A 17824-nucleotide genomic window follows, 5' to 3' on the forward strand; every position below is an offset into this window, starting at 1 on the left:
TAGAAAAGTGCGATATCATCATATTTTCCACCATGTAGCATCCACTTCCATTTGCCATTCGGGATCTTTCTAATGGTGCACGCAACTCCAACTGCATCTGCATCGCATTTGCCGCTTCAATGGCCAACTGAGTGACCAGCGAATGGACCAACACAGCGGATTTTCCTCGATTTTCTCATCCTGTTTTTTTCTCAAGGCCCGAATATTTTTAGCTGGGCGCCACGGAGTATGCATTTTTTATGTAAATTGATTTTCTTCTTCGCTGCCCGTCATTAGTTATGACGGATGATGTTTGAAATTATTTAAATATATTCAATTAATACCAGCGTACACAACATAAACAAGAAAAAAAAAGTTGGGGAAAATCTGCTTAAACTTGATTCCAGTAATTGCCTGAAGATCTTTTAAGTTCAACTGCATTAACGAAATAATATTTAATCACACAGAATATAGCGATCAAATTCCTCACATATAACGCATACGCTCTGTATGCCGCAATCAAAGTCTGTGGAATGTGTTCATCTTCGCCTGCCTGGGAATAAGTTAATAAAATAATTGAAGTACATGACATTAACAAGCTTAGTCCGACATAAATGTGAGTTGGCAGTAACGAGAACAAGGCCAACACGACGATGGGGAGATGGCAAGTTGGGGAACAAGGCGAAACAAGGAAAGCGTGAAGCAGACAATCAATAAATTTCTGGCTAAAAGCGCCTAGTTTGATGCAGTGGCAACAGGTACGGGTAAAGGCGATTTCCAATTGTCGGATTGCCCTAGACTGCCGCCTGTTCCAGGGTTCAATTTAAAGGTTTCTCTTGAAAATTGAATACCAAATAAAGCGCCGTAAAGCGCAGTAAGAGAAGTCAGCCAAGGAAAAGACCAAAACAGTAACCGAGCCGGGCCTGAATATGATTTACATGCTGCACTAACTTGGGAGCCAAGTGCATTCGATGGAGGCAGTATTAGAAACACTGAGGGAAAACTAGAGATACATTTAGGAATTATACTAGCGAATAAAGATTACACCTATTATTAAGTAAATAATCTTTGAATGAATCTGTTTGTAAAAAAATATAAGACTATAAAAACGTTTAAGTAATTATGAAATAATTATAAAGTTTTCACCAAGTTATACTTTTACATATATAAATATTATTTATGATTGTGGGTTACCATAGTTTTAGCCCCAAGAAAAATGTATAAAAATTTGAAAACATAAATAAACCAAAAAGTAGGCGTCATTTTCTGCTGGCCCGTTTAGTCAATTTATATTTTAGATCCCAAACTAATTGAATTGATGAGTGTTATTTTTCATCGTGTGGCAGAATCAGCTTAAGCAGTCGCCGTTTGTTGGTTTGGTTCCTTTGGTCGTGCCACGTTTGCCACCTGTTCTGTTCCTGTTGCAGTCACTGCTTATTTCTATTTCTATTTCTTTTTTTTTGTATTTTTTTCTGCCGCCGTGTTGGCTTCTTTCTCCCGTTATTGTTGCTTGTTTAGCCTTGCCTTGCCTTTATATCGTTAGCTAATTTTATTGTTACAATAACTGTTGTTGCTGCTGCTGCTGGCATAAATGGCATTGCTGCTGCTGCTGGCTGCATGCTGCATGCTGCATGCTGCAAGTTGACGTCGGCTATCTCTCGCACATCTTATGACCGGCCTTGCTACCACTCGTATCAATTCTATTAAGCCTGGCACTAGTTCCAACCCGCCAACCCGCCACCCCGCTAATACTCCGTTCCTCTGCATGTGACTAATCATGCAGAGCCAATCATGCCACAAGTTTATTTATTTTCACGTTGCAACTGCCGGGCTTTGGGGTAAAAGCAGCAGCAACAAAAACAACAACAACAGGCGACAGCAGCAGCGAACAGCGAACAAAAACTGGGTAATCCACTTGAAAATTCCTCGATTTTCGCTTCCTTTTCAGCCGCACATATAGATTTCCCATTTTCCATTTTTTGTGTGTGCCTGTTATCGCCTGACTATCAAGGCTGCTGCTTGTTCTCGTTATTGTTCCCTGTTATGTTGGCTTGTTTCGCTTTTGGCTTTCCTCGGATCGCTGGCTGTTCGAATTTTTATAGAGTGAGTTATCTCCTGGGCTGTCTTGTAGTCCGTCCGTCGCAATGAAGACGACATCCCCCACACGTGGAAAAATGCACTAAGATTATATAATTATTTCTTTCTTTTTTCATTTCCTCTAGAAACTACTTAACGTAAGTAAGCCGTAGTTTGGAAGTAAATAATAATAATATAAACAAATATCTAAATAACGCAATCTTTGCTTACATCAAATTCGATTGGTATTGGAATAAAATAAATTGAAGAATAAAATATTTTGTGAATTTTCTTGATCTAAGAAAAGCAGTTTTATCTGGAAGTTAATCAAAATTATATATATTTTTCTCAATACTATATATACTATATATATAGTATATATAGTATAGTATATATAATATATAGTATATATAATATATAATACTATAATATATATTCCTGAAAGGACTGTGTTGCATGCTTTGAGTGCATTTCCATTGGCAAATGCCAGAGTCAGCTGCACTTGTTGTTCTCGTTCAGTCGGCGAGTGTATCTGCGAGTGTGCATCTGCACATCCGAACATCTGGGCAGCTGAGTATCTGAGTATCTGTGTGTGACGTTTACCGCTATCGCAGCTGTCACTCGACTGGCCGGCCGTTATGTGTCCTTGAAAGATCTCTAACTGGCTAACTGTTTCAGCCTCCACCTGCTTTTTAACTAGCCCCTAACGACCATTGGCCATTGCGGAAATTATAATCCACTCAAGTGAACAGCGCTGACTTCTTCCGCGGCATCTTTTTCCGCCGCCGAAATCAGAACAATGGAAGATATCGTTTCGAGTGGCAGAAGTTCAGGATCCCGTCATCCATCATCCCACTTCGGTGACGTGACCCAGGAGAGTGTCATGTAACAGAGATTTGCGGATGTTACATTTATATTGCTCCCATCCAGACAGCCCGAAGTGGCTTTGTGTGAACACTGATTGGATTGGGGGCGGATAAACAAATCTGCGAGGGATTGCAGCTATGCAGGTGTCACACTCAAGTGCCAAACTGGATTCTGGGTAAGCCAAATAAAATTTGATTTGTGTGAAACGAAGTCGGAGCTGTGGCACTTGCGAAAATAGTCGTCACTTGGATGATTTATAGTTAATGGTTATTGATCACAAAGGGTCTGTAAAGATTTACATGCGACTTGAATTTACTGAAGTTTGTACACTAAAGTACTATTTACTTAGTTATTACATTCTTAATAGTGTGTATAAACGATTATATATAAACGATTGTATATAAAGAACATATGTATCATCCTTCTCTAGGCTTATCCTATAACTACCATCTAGAGTGGCATCGGCCTACACATTTCCCAAATAAATCTTAGTCACACATCAGCGAAACCTGTCAACTTGTTGCCTACAAGATTAGAAATCCAACCTGGGAAGGCATCCTTCTCATCGTGATGCAGATTTTTCTTATTGTGGTGGAAAATCGAAGACATGTCCGAAGTCAATGTCGCTGTCGATGGCACTTGCTCTTGGAAAATATTGCCAGCGAAGAATGCAGAATTCAGAACAGACCAAGCGTAATTGATAAAGACCGACAAATCCGTTGATGGCTATGTTAATACATAGGAGAATGACCGATCTTTGGGATCGAATCCCAAGGAAGGGGGTGTGGATCTGAGAGCGGGAGGAGGCGGATCAATGTCGCTTCAAAACGATCTTATTGATGGCAGGAAGACAAAGACCAAAGATTGCCTGCTAATGCCAGCTTCAGGATCGATTTAGCGACGCGTGCAGAACCAGTTGTACTTAGTTGCATGCACTGCGCGAAAAGTAGTTCAGTAGACATATTGCTAATCATTAACTATAGTAATTTGGAAACTTCTCAGATATATATAAATTTTAAAATATTTAATTATAATACAAGTAGTTCGATCGTTTTAGCTTCTTTTAATGGAAAATATAGAACATGGTTTCCATTGCCCTTTAGATCCTAAAGTTGCAGTTCCTTATAATTTTAATAATTTATTTTTCCCAGGTGTTGCTGCTTTTCTCGTCGCTGCTCTCATCAAGCAGCCTTCGATTTTCGTAATGATTAGCGCCATTAGAGGAACTGCTGCTGCATCTTTGTGATTGCGGTTAGCAGCTGATGGCAGTTAGCCGAGCAACTACCACACAAAAGGTAGCTAACAATGCAACTGCAACTGCAACTGCGGCATCGACAACAGCATCAACAACAACATCAACAACAGCATCAACAACATCAGCAAACTGGCTGCAATTAGAGGATGGGCGTGGGGCGCGGCTGGGGCGCATAAATTGCGTTAGGATAATGATCGCGCTTTGGCACAGTAAATCGCATTTCGAAATGCAACGGACACCGGAGGTACAGTTCGAATGTGCAACCTATCTCTCGATTTTTCCGATCCTATATTTTCCACACCAACACTGAACTGGTTCGGCAACAAATTTGACGCGCTCTGCTACAAATGAGCGGACCCAAAGAAAGGGGGCAAAAGAAAGCAGCAAGTAGCAGGCAGATAGCAGAAAGCTGAAGGAAAACCAGTAGATGGTGTGTGGAAGATGTGGAAGGCCAAGAAGCAGCGGCCAGCGTTTTGGCCACGCATGCTGGCTGGGGCGCCATTTAAATTGAGATTTATTGCCGGCCACTTTTGCTGCAGGTGCACCATCAACTTGCAACGGCAGCAAAGACAAAACTGTAAAACCGCTGGCAGCGCTCGGCTTTTGTCCTGGCTAAAATATAACAGTCAACAAATCGCTGAGCAATGAAGATGAAGTTATTAGGCGACTTATCTCGCCAGCGTGTTGCCAGCATTTTCTTTTTTTCTATAAGTATTTTCCGCTCACCTCCCGCTGCTGAAATCCGTGGCAAGATTTAGAGTAACGACAAAGCTTAACAAGAATTTTAATTCAATTTGCTTGATGGCAGGAAATTGGTCTCAGCTGTGTGCTGGCCACATCGCTCTGCATCAAAAGGAAAATAATTTGGGAATATAAATTTAAGGCGACTTTACAGTTTTCACATTTTCAAAGTATTTTACAAGAGCCAAGAAATTACCAATTTTTTTTGACACTTTCCAGTTAAGTAAATTAAAACCGCATGTTACTCATTTCGAAGCGTATAAGCACAGGGGAAAATCAATAAATTTTTTAGTTTTTAGATTTGGTAATCTGATTCTTAAACTCGCAGAACTATAACATTTCTATTTATAAATGTTAAGGATACTACATTTTTGGAACATTGCTAACATGAATCTATCTATTTCAAATTATTACTTTTATTTTGGTAATCCCTGTGACCAGTGTGCCTCACATATATTTAATTGCAATTGACACTGATTAGCATTTGCACGCCAATGCGGCGGGGCGTTAAGTAGCCGAAGGCATCTAATGAGTTTGCCATGTGGCAAAACATAATTTCTGCATGTCAGTCACTCACCAAAGAGGCAGTGCATCCAGGGGGGGCCTACGAATGTGGCAGATTGGAAAGGCGGGGCCAGTGGGGCAGGTGATACAGGTGGGGCAAGCCAGGCAGGAGGCACTGTCTATGTTGCGGCTAATCCTGCTCATCATCTACATCTACAGTTGCCGGCACGAATGCGATTTTGAAAAATCACAAAAAAAAAAAAACCGGTTGTCACTATTTGATGGAAAAGTCTCTGATGTGGTTGTTGTTATGCTCTTTCGTTGCAGTTGTTGCTCTTGCAGGGGGGCACCTGCTGATTTTATCCTTGCCGTTTCGGCCATTTGGGGGCTGCAGCTTCTGCCGCTTGTGCTGCTTCTGCAGCTTCTGCTGTTTCTGCCTCTCAATTTGATTGTCTGCCGTTGATTGCCGCTGATGTCTTGCAGCTGTGTCGCCTGTATCGTCATCGTCTGCTGCAAATTAAGTTGCTGCCTGCTAGCATTTACATGCCGGCCAACTGGCAGCTTTTGATGTTTTAATGATAAGATTTGCGCGATTGATTTTTCCTGGGTGTCGAATCTGCTGTTAAGCTCGGCTCCGATGCACTCAGCCAAAAGTTGTGTTTGGAACACAGGCCCCTCGGTACTTATTAACCTTAAAATTGTATATGCTTCTGTATGTCAAATATATTTCATGTGGCTTATACCTACGTTGATTGTTAAACATATATAATAACTTAAAAGATTTCTTTCTCAAATAAAAATTCACATTTTGTGGCAGTGTTAGGCGTTCGGCGTCCGAAAAGTGGCGCAGAAACGTGCCGCAAAGATTTGATTGCCTTGATGCCACGCCTTCTCAGCCGCCCCCACCTAGCATCAAGGTCAATGGGTTAATGCGGCATCAGTCGGTGATTCCACTCCACGCCACTCCACGCCACGCCACTGCACTCCAGTGAATTTCTCCACACTTTCGTCGCCCGGGACCCGAGTGTATTCCAATAATTGCAACTGCCGGCAATCCGCAAGTGCAACTGTAAGTGCCACCGTTTTCAGCCGGCGGCCAAAGAGTCGACGTACGGATTGACAGCGGAGCAGCAGCAGGAGTTGGAGCTGAAGCTGGAGCTTGAGCTGAAGCTGGAACTGCCACTCAGCGGCAGACGGCGCATGTTGGCCATCAAATGTCCGGACTAAACATTTAGATTAGACCAGAGACGATTCTTCCGTCAGGAATGCCATTTTTTATGGTACAACAGCGGTAGCCAGCAGAAGTTGCAACTGCAACAATCGTCGCGACGATGGGGTCTAATCTAGTTAAATTGTTGCATGCAACAATCGCAGCAGAAGCCCACTCGCCGCGTTTGCAGATACAGATACAGATACAAATACAAACGGCAGATACAGCTACACGATAGCAGCAGATAGTCGGATAATTTCGTCGGGCTAATTGCGAAAAGTGCTCCCGTGGCGGAGGGAAAAGCAACAGGACAAGTGAAAGACAGCGGCGCACGTGCGGCGGGGGTTCAGAAGGAGTCCCGCCACAAGCACCCTGCCCCCCGCCCCACGGGTCGATTAGTCAATCCTCCCTCGAAGCCATGAAAAGTCAAGCACATGGAGAAAAGTGCATTCAAGTCTATTCTGGAGAATTCAACAGATAATCGATACTAATCCTACACAATCGTAAATGCAAATGTTTTACCTATGAACTGAGAACTTGAGAAGTGATTCATTAATGGTTATAACTATAAACAATAACTACAATAACTATATAATAAATTATTAATTCAATCTCCCTTTTAAAATTTCTAGATAAGTCAGGGAATGTTGGCCTTTAAATTTGGGCTACTACCAATCTAGAGCCATCAAATAGTTCCCTATTGTGTATTACTTCCACTTAGTTTCAACTTATAAGGTAATATTATGGTAGCACTCAAAAAATACCCAAATAAACTGAAGTAAACTTCCTATATTTTTCGCAGTGCACCGATTGCCATTTATGTAAGTGACACCTACGAGGAGGCCGCCTGCAGGAAGTCAAGCGGAGCTGGGACGGCAATTGTGTTCTACAGGCCCACAAATAATAGCTTCATTGGGCAGCCCGGCAGCAGGCAGCAGGGAACAGGGAGTAGGGAGCAGGCAGTTGGCCAATTTCAATGCCAGTGGCCAGCCAAAATGGGCAACCTGAAAACAGAGAGCTGAGAACTAAAACCCCAGGCCCGAGCCCAAAACCGAAACCGAAACAGGCACAGTGGCCGGGCCGTGTCATGGAATGGAATCTGGTCTGAAATTTGCATTGTCTCTGGTCGGTAGCTTTGGCCTAAACTTGGCCAAAAATGGTCGTTGGCATGGCCTGACATTATTATGCTGCTGATGCGACTCCCTAATGGCTCCTGGCTCGAGCATTTAAATGTCCATCAATTTATCAATTAAGTTAGCAACTAAACAATTAATTGTCAGCCAGGGCATGGGAATTTATATCCCCTGTAGAAAAAAAAAAATCGAAATATGTCCAGTCGTACTCACGTATGAATGGGTAATTGCTTTTTTGAAGACTTCTTGGTGTTTAGGAAATGAAATGAAATTAATTTAATTTGTTTGCATTACTGTTGCCTGCCTATTCATTTCAATAATTGATCTTTTATTTTGTTGGTTTACGATAAGAACTGTGTAATCTGTGCACTAACTCACTTGCGGACTGAGTTCTTTTGCAGCATTTATGGGAAACTAAAACCGAGCGATTTTATGACCGCGACGATTCGACATTTACTAACCGTTTGCATTGGCAGTCCATCCGCAAATTTCGAATCGACTGCATGTGACAATAAGTGCAGTGCGAAAAGCTGGTGCATAGTAAAAAATAGTAAAAAAATGCACCGGCCGTCTGAGCGGAATTTATGGGCCGCACACATGGCGCCAAAGGTAAATGTGGGCGACCAGGTAACTGTGACAGCAGCGAAAAAAAGAGGAAAAGGCGGCAGCAGCCGGCTGAAGGTTACATTTTCTTTGGCCCCTTTTGGCCACGCCGCACAAACTGCCAAAGAAGTGCCCCCGGAATGGGTGGCAAAATGTTCAAAATTACTAAAGCCGCTTATGGAGAATGCAGGCATATTTGTTGCAGCTTCGCATTTGGTTTTTGTGGCACGTTGGCGATGCGCTCGTGAGCCGCAAATTTTTGGCGCGCAGTGCGAACGGAAAATTCAGAACTCAAAAAAGATAATTCTCAGCTAGGATAAGATACTTACTTCCAGATGCGATCTTATCCTATAGATTCTATATGCCTCATAAGCAAAAAGAAATAATTATTCCTTAGAGCAAACCGTGGCAATATGGCAATATTCATTTTACATTCAATTAACTTTCAGAAGAGCTCTTTGCAGTTACAAGCATCTCGGGTTTAACGACACCCACTCTAACTTCTGTTGGTAAAGTTATAAATTAAGTGCCTGCTCCGCGGAAGAAGAAGTGAAATGCCCTCGACAAAAAGCTGGCAAAAGAGTTTTTATGGGAATCAAATTCAGTCATTCGCAAATTTGAAACTGCTTACAAGAGCATTCCCCTCATAATTGCATATTTTCCTTGAAAATGATTCAAGTTTAGTTACAAAACTCAATTCAAAGTTGTCTCAAGGGTTAATTTTTCATATTCATATGGATTTGATTCGAAAAAGCAGGTTGCAAAAATTATAAAAATTTTAAAAAACGTTTCTTTAAATATTTTGCGAATAATAGCATTTATATATTGAGCTTTGTTACAAAGAAGCATTGAAAATTTGACTGAATTTGATAGAAAAAAACTTTTTTTCACTATTTCTCACGACCCCCTCGTCAGCTGATCAGGTGTTTGTTCCTTATTTTCATTTGTTGTCTTTCTGGCACAGTAGTTCAAGCTAAATGTCATAAGTTAATTAGATTAAATTCCCCAGCGAAATAGAAATATATTTACATGTTCTTTGCCAGCTTTCCATTCGCCCGCTTCCTTTGTTCTGTCTATTCTTACTATTCATTCCATTCATAATACTTTTCACTCGATTCCGCTATTCGGTTGTCAATGCCAGGTGGGCGTGGCTGGCTGAGGGGCTGGTTGAAGGGGCATACTTTGAGGCTTGCTGGAGACGCCGCACAAAAGTAGGCAGCAGATTTTCTTAGTCTGAGCGATGGCCAAACAAAAGGCACTTGTGTTATATGCACGGACTCTATAACTGCTTGCGTACTGCTGCTGTATTTTTTCTGAAGTGCAGCTACCTGCATTAATTAAAAGATTCAGGGAAAAAATCAACTAAGCCAAGCACTCGAAAATTCAATAAGTTGCATTAGGCTGCGTGGTACACTCGTCGTCCGCAAGTTTTTCAGCCGCGACCCCAAAGGAAAAAGTTTTACTTTTGCCCCCCCAAGAAACAAACAAATGAACAAGGGATGAGGTGGCCAAAGAAATCAGGGCGCCAAGGGTGGGCAATGGCGGCAGAAGGGGCTAAAAAACACATCTCGAACGCCCACGCACAAATGACGACGCCCTCTCGACTTTTGCCTGCGAAACGGGGGCTGCCCACTCACGCATTGCGAAATCATCCCCAAACCCAAACCACCGCCCACAACTACACAGAAAACTAAACAGCTGCTCAAATAGATATTAGAATGCAAAATAAGATTCTAAAAATAAAACAAATATTTTTAAGGGAATATAAAACGTTGAATTATAATTAAATCAATATTCAACGTTTTTATTCTTAAAAGAAATAAACAATAAAGAGTAAGTTTGAAATATTTTTTCACTGTGCACCAATACACCACCCCCAAATTCGCAACCCCACGCACTTACGCACTTGTTGTTGGTAAGGCGCTTAAGTGTTACGCATGTGTGTGCGTGCGTGTGCATTAGTGTGCGCCATTTTCTAGCTCAACATCGGTCTGGGCCTTAAACTCGATCTGAGGGTTGCACTCCTGTATGGCATGCCATATTTTTAATGAAATATGCAACACTCAAACGCAGCGTCTCGTTCACTTGAAAAAAAAAAAACAGTTCATCAAAAGCAAAAAATTCCGGAAAAACTGATTAAAGTAATGGAGATCTTGGACTAGTGCTAAAACTTAGCTTGTCTTTGACTTTTGGATGTGTTAACAATAACTCACGAGTTTCGTTGAAATTAAAAGTTTTAGCTATACAGTTTCTATTGCAGTAAAGCGAATCAGCAAACACTTTCCAGCTCAGGGGACTATGTAATTTTGTTTACTTCAAGAGCGATTCACTTTTGACATTCCCAGGAACATTTGTATTTAATTTCCTTCAGTGAGCTGTGACAACTCCCACTGGGAATGATGAGAAACTCTCTGTTGGCTTTGGTCGGGGCCATCTATTTCCTTGTAATCATTCTCAACTTCCAGGGCGCTGCACGTGACTGTGTAAGCTGGCAAGTCAAGTGCTTGTGATTTGCAATTGTCGAGTCACCAGGCACACGCACATTTGTCTGGAAATTTTATAACCCCGACGCATATTACATTCTGCAGCGCTAAGTGACCCAAATTGTTGTCAAGCAATGTAATTTGTGTTTGCATATTTGCCTCACTTGCACTAGTGCTTTGACGCCCACGGTGCGTATGCGTAATCACTCGAATAGCATGCATATATGTACGTATGCGTGTTTGCTCGAGAGCCAAATCATTCACTAGCCATAGGGGCGTATTATTAATAATGCAATTAAAATTCCAATTGCACGCACACACCAAGTGGAAGTGGCCGCTTTACGTTTAATTAAACTAATTCAATTGGCAAATAAACACCTGATTAATATTAAGCATACGCCGCCTGTACACAATGTGCACTCCGCACTAATTGCAAAGTCTTAAGTTGCAGACGGTGAATTATTTGCACATACGGCTCTGGCCAAAAAACCGATTCCACAGACATTCGGTGCAAATAAAATGTAATCAGCAGTAAATCAAGTGCGGCATCAAATGCAGGTGAAAAGTTGATTTCTCACAATACAAAAGTTGATGAGTCAAGGGAGGAAATGTCGAGGTAAAGGGAGTCGCAGACATGAATAAAATACGGTATGCGCTCTGGAAAATATTTGAAATTATGATTTGTGCCTTTGGCCACAGTCGGTAGCACTAGGAAACATCCTTTTCTCATTTTCGCTTGCCACCATCATTGTTACCACACTTGGGTGACAACTTCACAAAGTACAGACATACGTGGAAATCCCTACTTGCCAGTTGCAAAAGTTAATTATAAAGAGCATTTCGTTTAGTCTGTCCCAGGGTCTTAGCATCACCTTTTTCCCCCTAAATTTGTTTGTCTCTGTGCTTAAGCTTTGCTTTGAATGTGTTGCTTTAATAAAATATTAAACAACAAGCCGAATGGCTAAAGTCGAAATCAAATTCATCGACAATTTGTTAGCAGCTGGACATAGATTTCTTGGCAATTAGTCAGAGCATTTGGCGCAGCAAGTCAAAGATGCAGCTTAAATAGAAGTGCATTTTTAAAAATTCAAATACATTTTAGAAGATTTCTTTTTCATTTCAGTTTTATGGAAATGAAATAAAAGAGAAAGTGATACAAAAAAAAATGGATAGCTTAATTGGAATGCATTTCTAAATACCGCAATCAAAAAGATTTTTCCTGACAAAGTAAACTCAACTTTATTAACGAGTAAAATGCATTTTCTTATTTGCACTCCTTTTGGCACATCAGTATCGAACAATAATATTTGTTTATAAGCCGTGTGTTTGGACTACAAACCTTACAAAAGTTTAGAAACTTTCCTTTTAAATTCATTGGCGACCCTGGTTGAAACTTGGGGTTGACTTTCTTGATCCCGTCTTGACCCAAGACCCTAATGAGCCAGCGGTGGCAGTTTATGAAGTGCCAACATCTGATTCTTATCCAATTAGCGGGGGCCGACTGGCGACACGCTGCGTTTACGCCACGGAACAGACAAACTTTCCCCAAAGGACGTGGCAGGCACTGAGAGAAACAAAACTATACAAAAATGCTTAAATTATTTCGTTAAACAAAAGTCTGCCAGTAACTACACATAATTCAGAGGAACAGAAAATACATTTTATATTATATTAAATAAAATCCCATACCGAACTGCGAGCTTTCACATTTTAAGTGTTTGTAAAAAGCTACATTCGCAGGCAAATAATTACTATAGCTTACAAAAACAGTTTGAAGTGTAAGCACTGTGGTGAAACAAAAACCTCCTCTTTGTTGTTTCCTGGCATAAAAAGGGCCAAAAAAACATTTAAGCACACAAAAAGTTGAGCATTTGCACCAACAGCAAACAGCAAGTGGCAAAAAGTCAGCTGGAAAATGTGTTAACAGGTTAGAGCCATGGGTGAATCCATGGCATGGATTTATCCAGTCTAGGTGGCATTTAGTCCTGTTAACTGATTTTCTGGATTGTGATTTATTGACTTGACTTGAGCCCCAGGTGTTGGGTGCTTCATTTTTTCCCAACACTTCCGCAATTACTACCCGACACTCCAAATTGTTTGCAGCAGGTCAATAACAATTTTGCCTCTATTGCCGGAGTTTCCTGCCGGATAAGTGCACATAATTCGAACGGAAGTATCTCGGTTGCACAATTTTTAATTACAGGTATTCAGCTGGCCATATCCATGGGCGATTCCTTTTCCAGATAAATGGCGAGAGAAGGGAGCCAGGATGAGATACGCACTTTTCCAACAACAGGATGCTGGCTGCCTTGTTTGCAACCCCCAAACAACATGGCTTAAACGGAGGGAACGCAACTTCGAAGGAAACTCCGGTCTTTTGTATTGTGTCCTGTGCCAGTTCCACAGTCTGCTGCATTCATTAGACCTGGCCAAGTGGCGCTCACAGTCTCGGAATTAAATTGCATTTACAGGCGCACCTCTGGAGCTCCTCCTCCGCTTGCCTCTTTCGTGGCTCCACGGCTCTCCATGGACTCTTTGCGCTAATGGTGTAACATGACTTGGGGCCATCGCGCCATTATTATTATGGTTATTATGATTACTCTCGGCCTTCAGCATTTCATGCTGCAACCTTCTTAAATGCCACCAAATTGTCGCTTAGCCTGGCTCTTGGCTGGTCGAAAGCAAGCGGCCCGCTGGCTTAGTAAATGAAATGGGCTGTATTTAATTTAAGCAAAATTAAGCCATGAGAGAATGCAAGTATAAAATACCCCCGAGTAAGCTTTATTAATATGGCAAAGCAGAGTGCTTCTTAACTAATTAGATAGTTAAGACGGGAAACAACTAGGTTGTTATCAGAAAGAAAATATTTTTTCATTGAAATTTAACGATGTTTTCCCGTTGGTATGATCAAGGTTTCAGGATGCGCAAATGCTAATACATATATTAAAAATTTCAATAGCGTAAATTTTCGCTTATTATAGCTTCATACCAATTTTTTTCTTATGACCAATTATTCGCCAAAATGAATTGTGCAGCCAGCATTTTATTAAACCGTGGCCCGTGGCGCAGCCATTTGGCAAATTAGCATGTTTCGTCCATTGGGACACCTGAGAAAGCCCAGTGATTTTGGCAGTTACATGTGTTACTTAATCACATGGCGGCTGTAGCTCCCTGAACAGGAAGTGCATGACCAGTGTTGGCAACATGCCATGCCACACGTCACAGTTACCAGCCAGGAGAATTGAAACTTGGCCCTAAGTTGAGCAGAACTTTTTCAATAAATGAACATGTTAACATGCCCTAAAACCGAAATAAAGGAAATTTTTCACTTCACTAGCAAGGACTGCATTAAAACGAGTTTTGCTACTTAAATAGTTACGCTACCCAAATGTGTTATTGAAGAAACGTGATATCTATATCTATAAGCTTATGTTTATATAGTAACAGATTCCCAGATAGCAATCCTAAAAAAAAGGAATATGTATTTGCATGAAATATTACTAATAGAGCGACATTTTGATTATGTAAAAAATAAAAATGTAAATATCAAAAGGAAAAGTAAATAGCCCCTCTTGCAAATGAGTTTCCCATGTCGAAAATGGCTTAATTCGAAAATTTTTTCCTGCCAGGTGTGACCACAATAATTGGCAGAACTCTAACGAACGTCTAGCATGTCAACTTGCCATTGCACTTTGCATATTTAAGACGCTTGTTGAGACATTTCCGCTAAAATTGATTATCGCCCGGCGGGGCATAAAGTATAAAGTAATGCGATAGTCGCGAGGAAATTCCTAAATTTAAATTTCCACGGACCGACCGAAATAATTGCTCGGCCGTTTTTGCTCCCCCCTCGATTAAGTTGCATGTGTAACTTGGCTTGAATGTTAATTTAACGAATTCGGTTGCATGTTCCATCGGCTAGAGTTAGTATTGCTAGTTTTAGTTACCATTGGAATTTACGGTTTGTTATTTTTCATTTGGCATGCGCAAAATGCAGCTAAGTTAAATTTGTTCAAGGGGCCTATTGCCTGATTGCTACGGATTGTTCATCACTTGCTTATCACATGCATCATCGGCGATCATCGGTTGCAACTTGCGAAAATCCGGAAATGGGCTCTATGCCGCCCGTCATCCAAATGCAGTTGAATTGAGTTCTAGGTGGGATTCACTACTTTGGACAACTACATTTGGCTAGTCAGTGGCTAGGGCTTAAGGCTTAAGGCTATAATTAAAATGGCTCTTCACTTACCGCGCCAGTTGGTGGGAATTTGTTTTTTTTTGTGGGTATGTTGATTGAAGTATTGGTTCTTTTCTATGCTTACTTTCGGTTAGAATTATGAGAGAGAGAAACGTTGGCTGACTAACTAATTGATAGAAGAGGCTAATGAAAGGACTAACTTTAGGTTGCCGGGCTTTTGAGGGCCCAGTTCGGGTTGAGTGTTGATTGAAGAGCAGCTCCTCCGGGCACGGGAATGTTGATTGATGATATCTCTCTCTTTCGATCTGGGGGGGAAGGGTTGCTCCATCGTCACACGTCCTCGAATTCTCACAGTTTGCTTGATATTTCGCTCACTTGAAAAGTGTTTGCCTTACAATTGCTTACGATTACGAACTACTTAGTGCTACACTAGATGGGCTGGCCAATTGAGCTTCAATAGGGGTTTCCTTTACAGTTTGTACTCTTGGTAATTAATTTCTGCATTTTACATGGGTGCATATCTCGCCGTGGTGCTCGGTTTATGCCTAGGACTTAGGGCTACTAGTAGTGTTTAGGCATAAACTATCTGGTATACAATATGTGTTTAGTTGCGTTAACTTGTAATTATTGTTTATGGTATTGCTTTGAAAGAGTGTTATTTAAGCTAGGCAAAATTCTTGGTTTTCAATTTACGTATACTTTGATATTAGCAAAACTCGATATATATATGTATATCTACTTCTTGGCTAGTTGTGTTTAGTTATTCTAAGTAAGTTATGGGTAGCTTGTGGACCCTTTCGTTAGCTGTTCTTTATCTACCAAATATATATATGCAATGGCTTACAACTCCTTTCCTGGCTTTGGCTATATAATACTATATGTTTATCTCAGTAATATTGTAGGGGGTTTGACTGAAGTATTCGTGTATAGTATTATTTTGAAAAGAATTTCTACTTAGTTATTGTTATTGAATTGCTTGAGTTACGTATACTTCGAATTCTTAAGTCTAGAACGGTACAAGTGCTGTCTGAAATGCTCTGCCTTAAATCTATGATATTCTTACGATATTAGCATTATGCTATTGAATATTAATTAGTTGGTGTTGTTTCTTGCAGTTAGTTTGCTTATACATACTAGCGAATTAAACATAATACGTATTCTATTGTAGTAGTTAACATTTTAATACTCGTGGCAAACACTTTTGGTTAGTGATATTATATCTCTTATCTCTCTCTATTTCTCTACTTTAGATTTGCAATTGATGGGATCAAAGTCCATTGGTAAGGTTTAAAAAATGAAAGCTGATATTTTACGATTGATTGGCTAATATTACTTTAATCTACGTTTACTTTTGGGCGTTAATAGTTAAGGGCATTTTAAACTCTTTTGAACCAACGTAAAAACTTTAAAATTGATGTTGACTCTTTTTGTTTTTCTTTTTTCGATATTTTGGTTGATTGCAGACATAGCAGAGAAGTGTGTTGATGTGTGTTGCTGATGATATGCCAATGTGAATTGGCTTTTGGTTTTTTGATTTCTCCGCAATTCTTTGCTCGTCTTCGATCTGGTGTTAAACTGCCCACTTTCTCTCTTCCTCCCCCATTTTGGTTTTACTCTTTTTCGGGGGGGGGGGGGGGGGTGGGGAGGCTTACCTAGGGGATGCGGGCGGAAGCGGAAGCGGTGGCGGCGGCAATGGCGGCGGCGGTGCCCGCACATCCGTTTCGATGTTCCGCTTGTGCGGCGTCTGCAAGTCCAAGGCCGCGTAATGCGAGTGGGCGTGGCCGTGCCCGTGGGCATGGGCGTGGCTGTGCAGGTGCCCATGACCGTGAGGGTGGCCCACGCCCAGCGGCGACTCGCGCGGCCGCAGAGTTGTGGGCGGTCCACGGAAAAGGGCGTATGGATTGCCAAAATAATCCTGTGACGTCGCCATCATTTTGGCTCTGGCTGAAAGCACACAAAATGAGTGGTAAGAGAAAACAATTAGCTCGCAATTGACAAATTATGACAGGGCAGCGCTGCACAGCTGCTGAAATTAAAAGCAAACATTGGGCGATTGCTGGCATGTCAATAAAGCATTTTTATAGCCACCGATTGCCTCTGACTAAACGATGGCATTTGAACGAATGCACTTGAAAAAGTTCTGTAGAATGTAGAATGTAGAATATCTTCTACTTTTGAGCAAATGGTTTTTGCTATGATTAAAAAACAAGTTTAGAGTTACTTAGCTACACTTATGTATCATTAAACTTGTTTTTAGGAGAATACTTTAAAGATGAATATTTACTGGTATTCATTACACATTTTTTTCTTAGTGAAGTTATAAGCCCTTTCTCGCGAAAAAATCTCTTCACCGCCTTTGTGGCTGTCCATTCATGTTTTTTAATTTAATAGTCGTGTCATGTAAATGGGCCCCGCACGCGACTGCATTTAATTCCGGTTGTGAAATGAAATTATTTTAACATGTTCGTCGTGATTGATACTCTTACCCTGCCCGTCACCAGGCAGGACCTGACCCTTAACTCGCAGCCCCCCAGCCCCCTGCTCACCCAAAGCGATCCAGATGCAATACACATGTCGGACACACCATAATTGACAGCAGAGGACATGCCAGCAGCGGACTACACATGTAATTAAGTGCCGGCTTGTCGCTTAAAGTGCCGGCCAATTGCCACGAACGCGTAACGAGGCGACAATGGCCATCGGCCTTTGGCGTGGGAAATATCAGATATCAGATAGCCGGGAACACTTGGCCGGCCAGCCACATGGGATGAGCCG

At 41.3% G+C, this 17824-nt stretch overlaps 1 protein-coding gene across 10 annotated transcripts in view; it reads right to left on the minus strand.

Annotated features, from left to right (window-relative positions):
• The window catches only part of fru (fruitless), a 131314-nt gene that overhangs the window by 84078 nt on the left and 29412 nt on the right, over positions 1-17824 (minus strand). For 4 of the 10 annotated variants that reach the window (NM_079673.3, NM_169818.2, NM_001275783.1 and 1 more), the window contains exon 2: positions 15101-16993. Coding sequence is in view for 6 of the 10 variants with exons in the window: in NM_169816.2 (NP_732344.1) it covers positions 16702-16982 (281 nt within the window). In the remaining 4 variants the exon portion in view is untranslated. Of the gene's footprint in view, positions 1-5495; positions 5717-8143; positions 8213-15100; positions 16994-17824 lie in introns of those variants that run through there. The other 6 variants (NM_169816.2, NM_169817.2, NM_169819.2 and 3 more) reach the window with 3 other exon arrangements.

The sequence above is a fragment of the Drosophila melanogaster genome, chromosome 3R (genome assembly GCF_000001215.4).
Source record: "Drosophila melanogaster chromosome 3R".
Lineage (NCBI taxonomy): Eukaryota > Metazoa > Arthropoda > Insecta > Diptera > Drosophilidae > Drosophila > Drosophila melanogaster.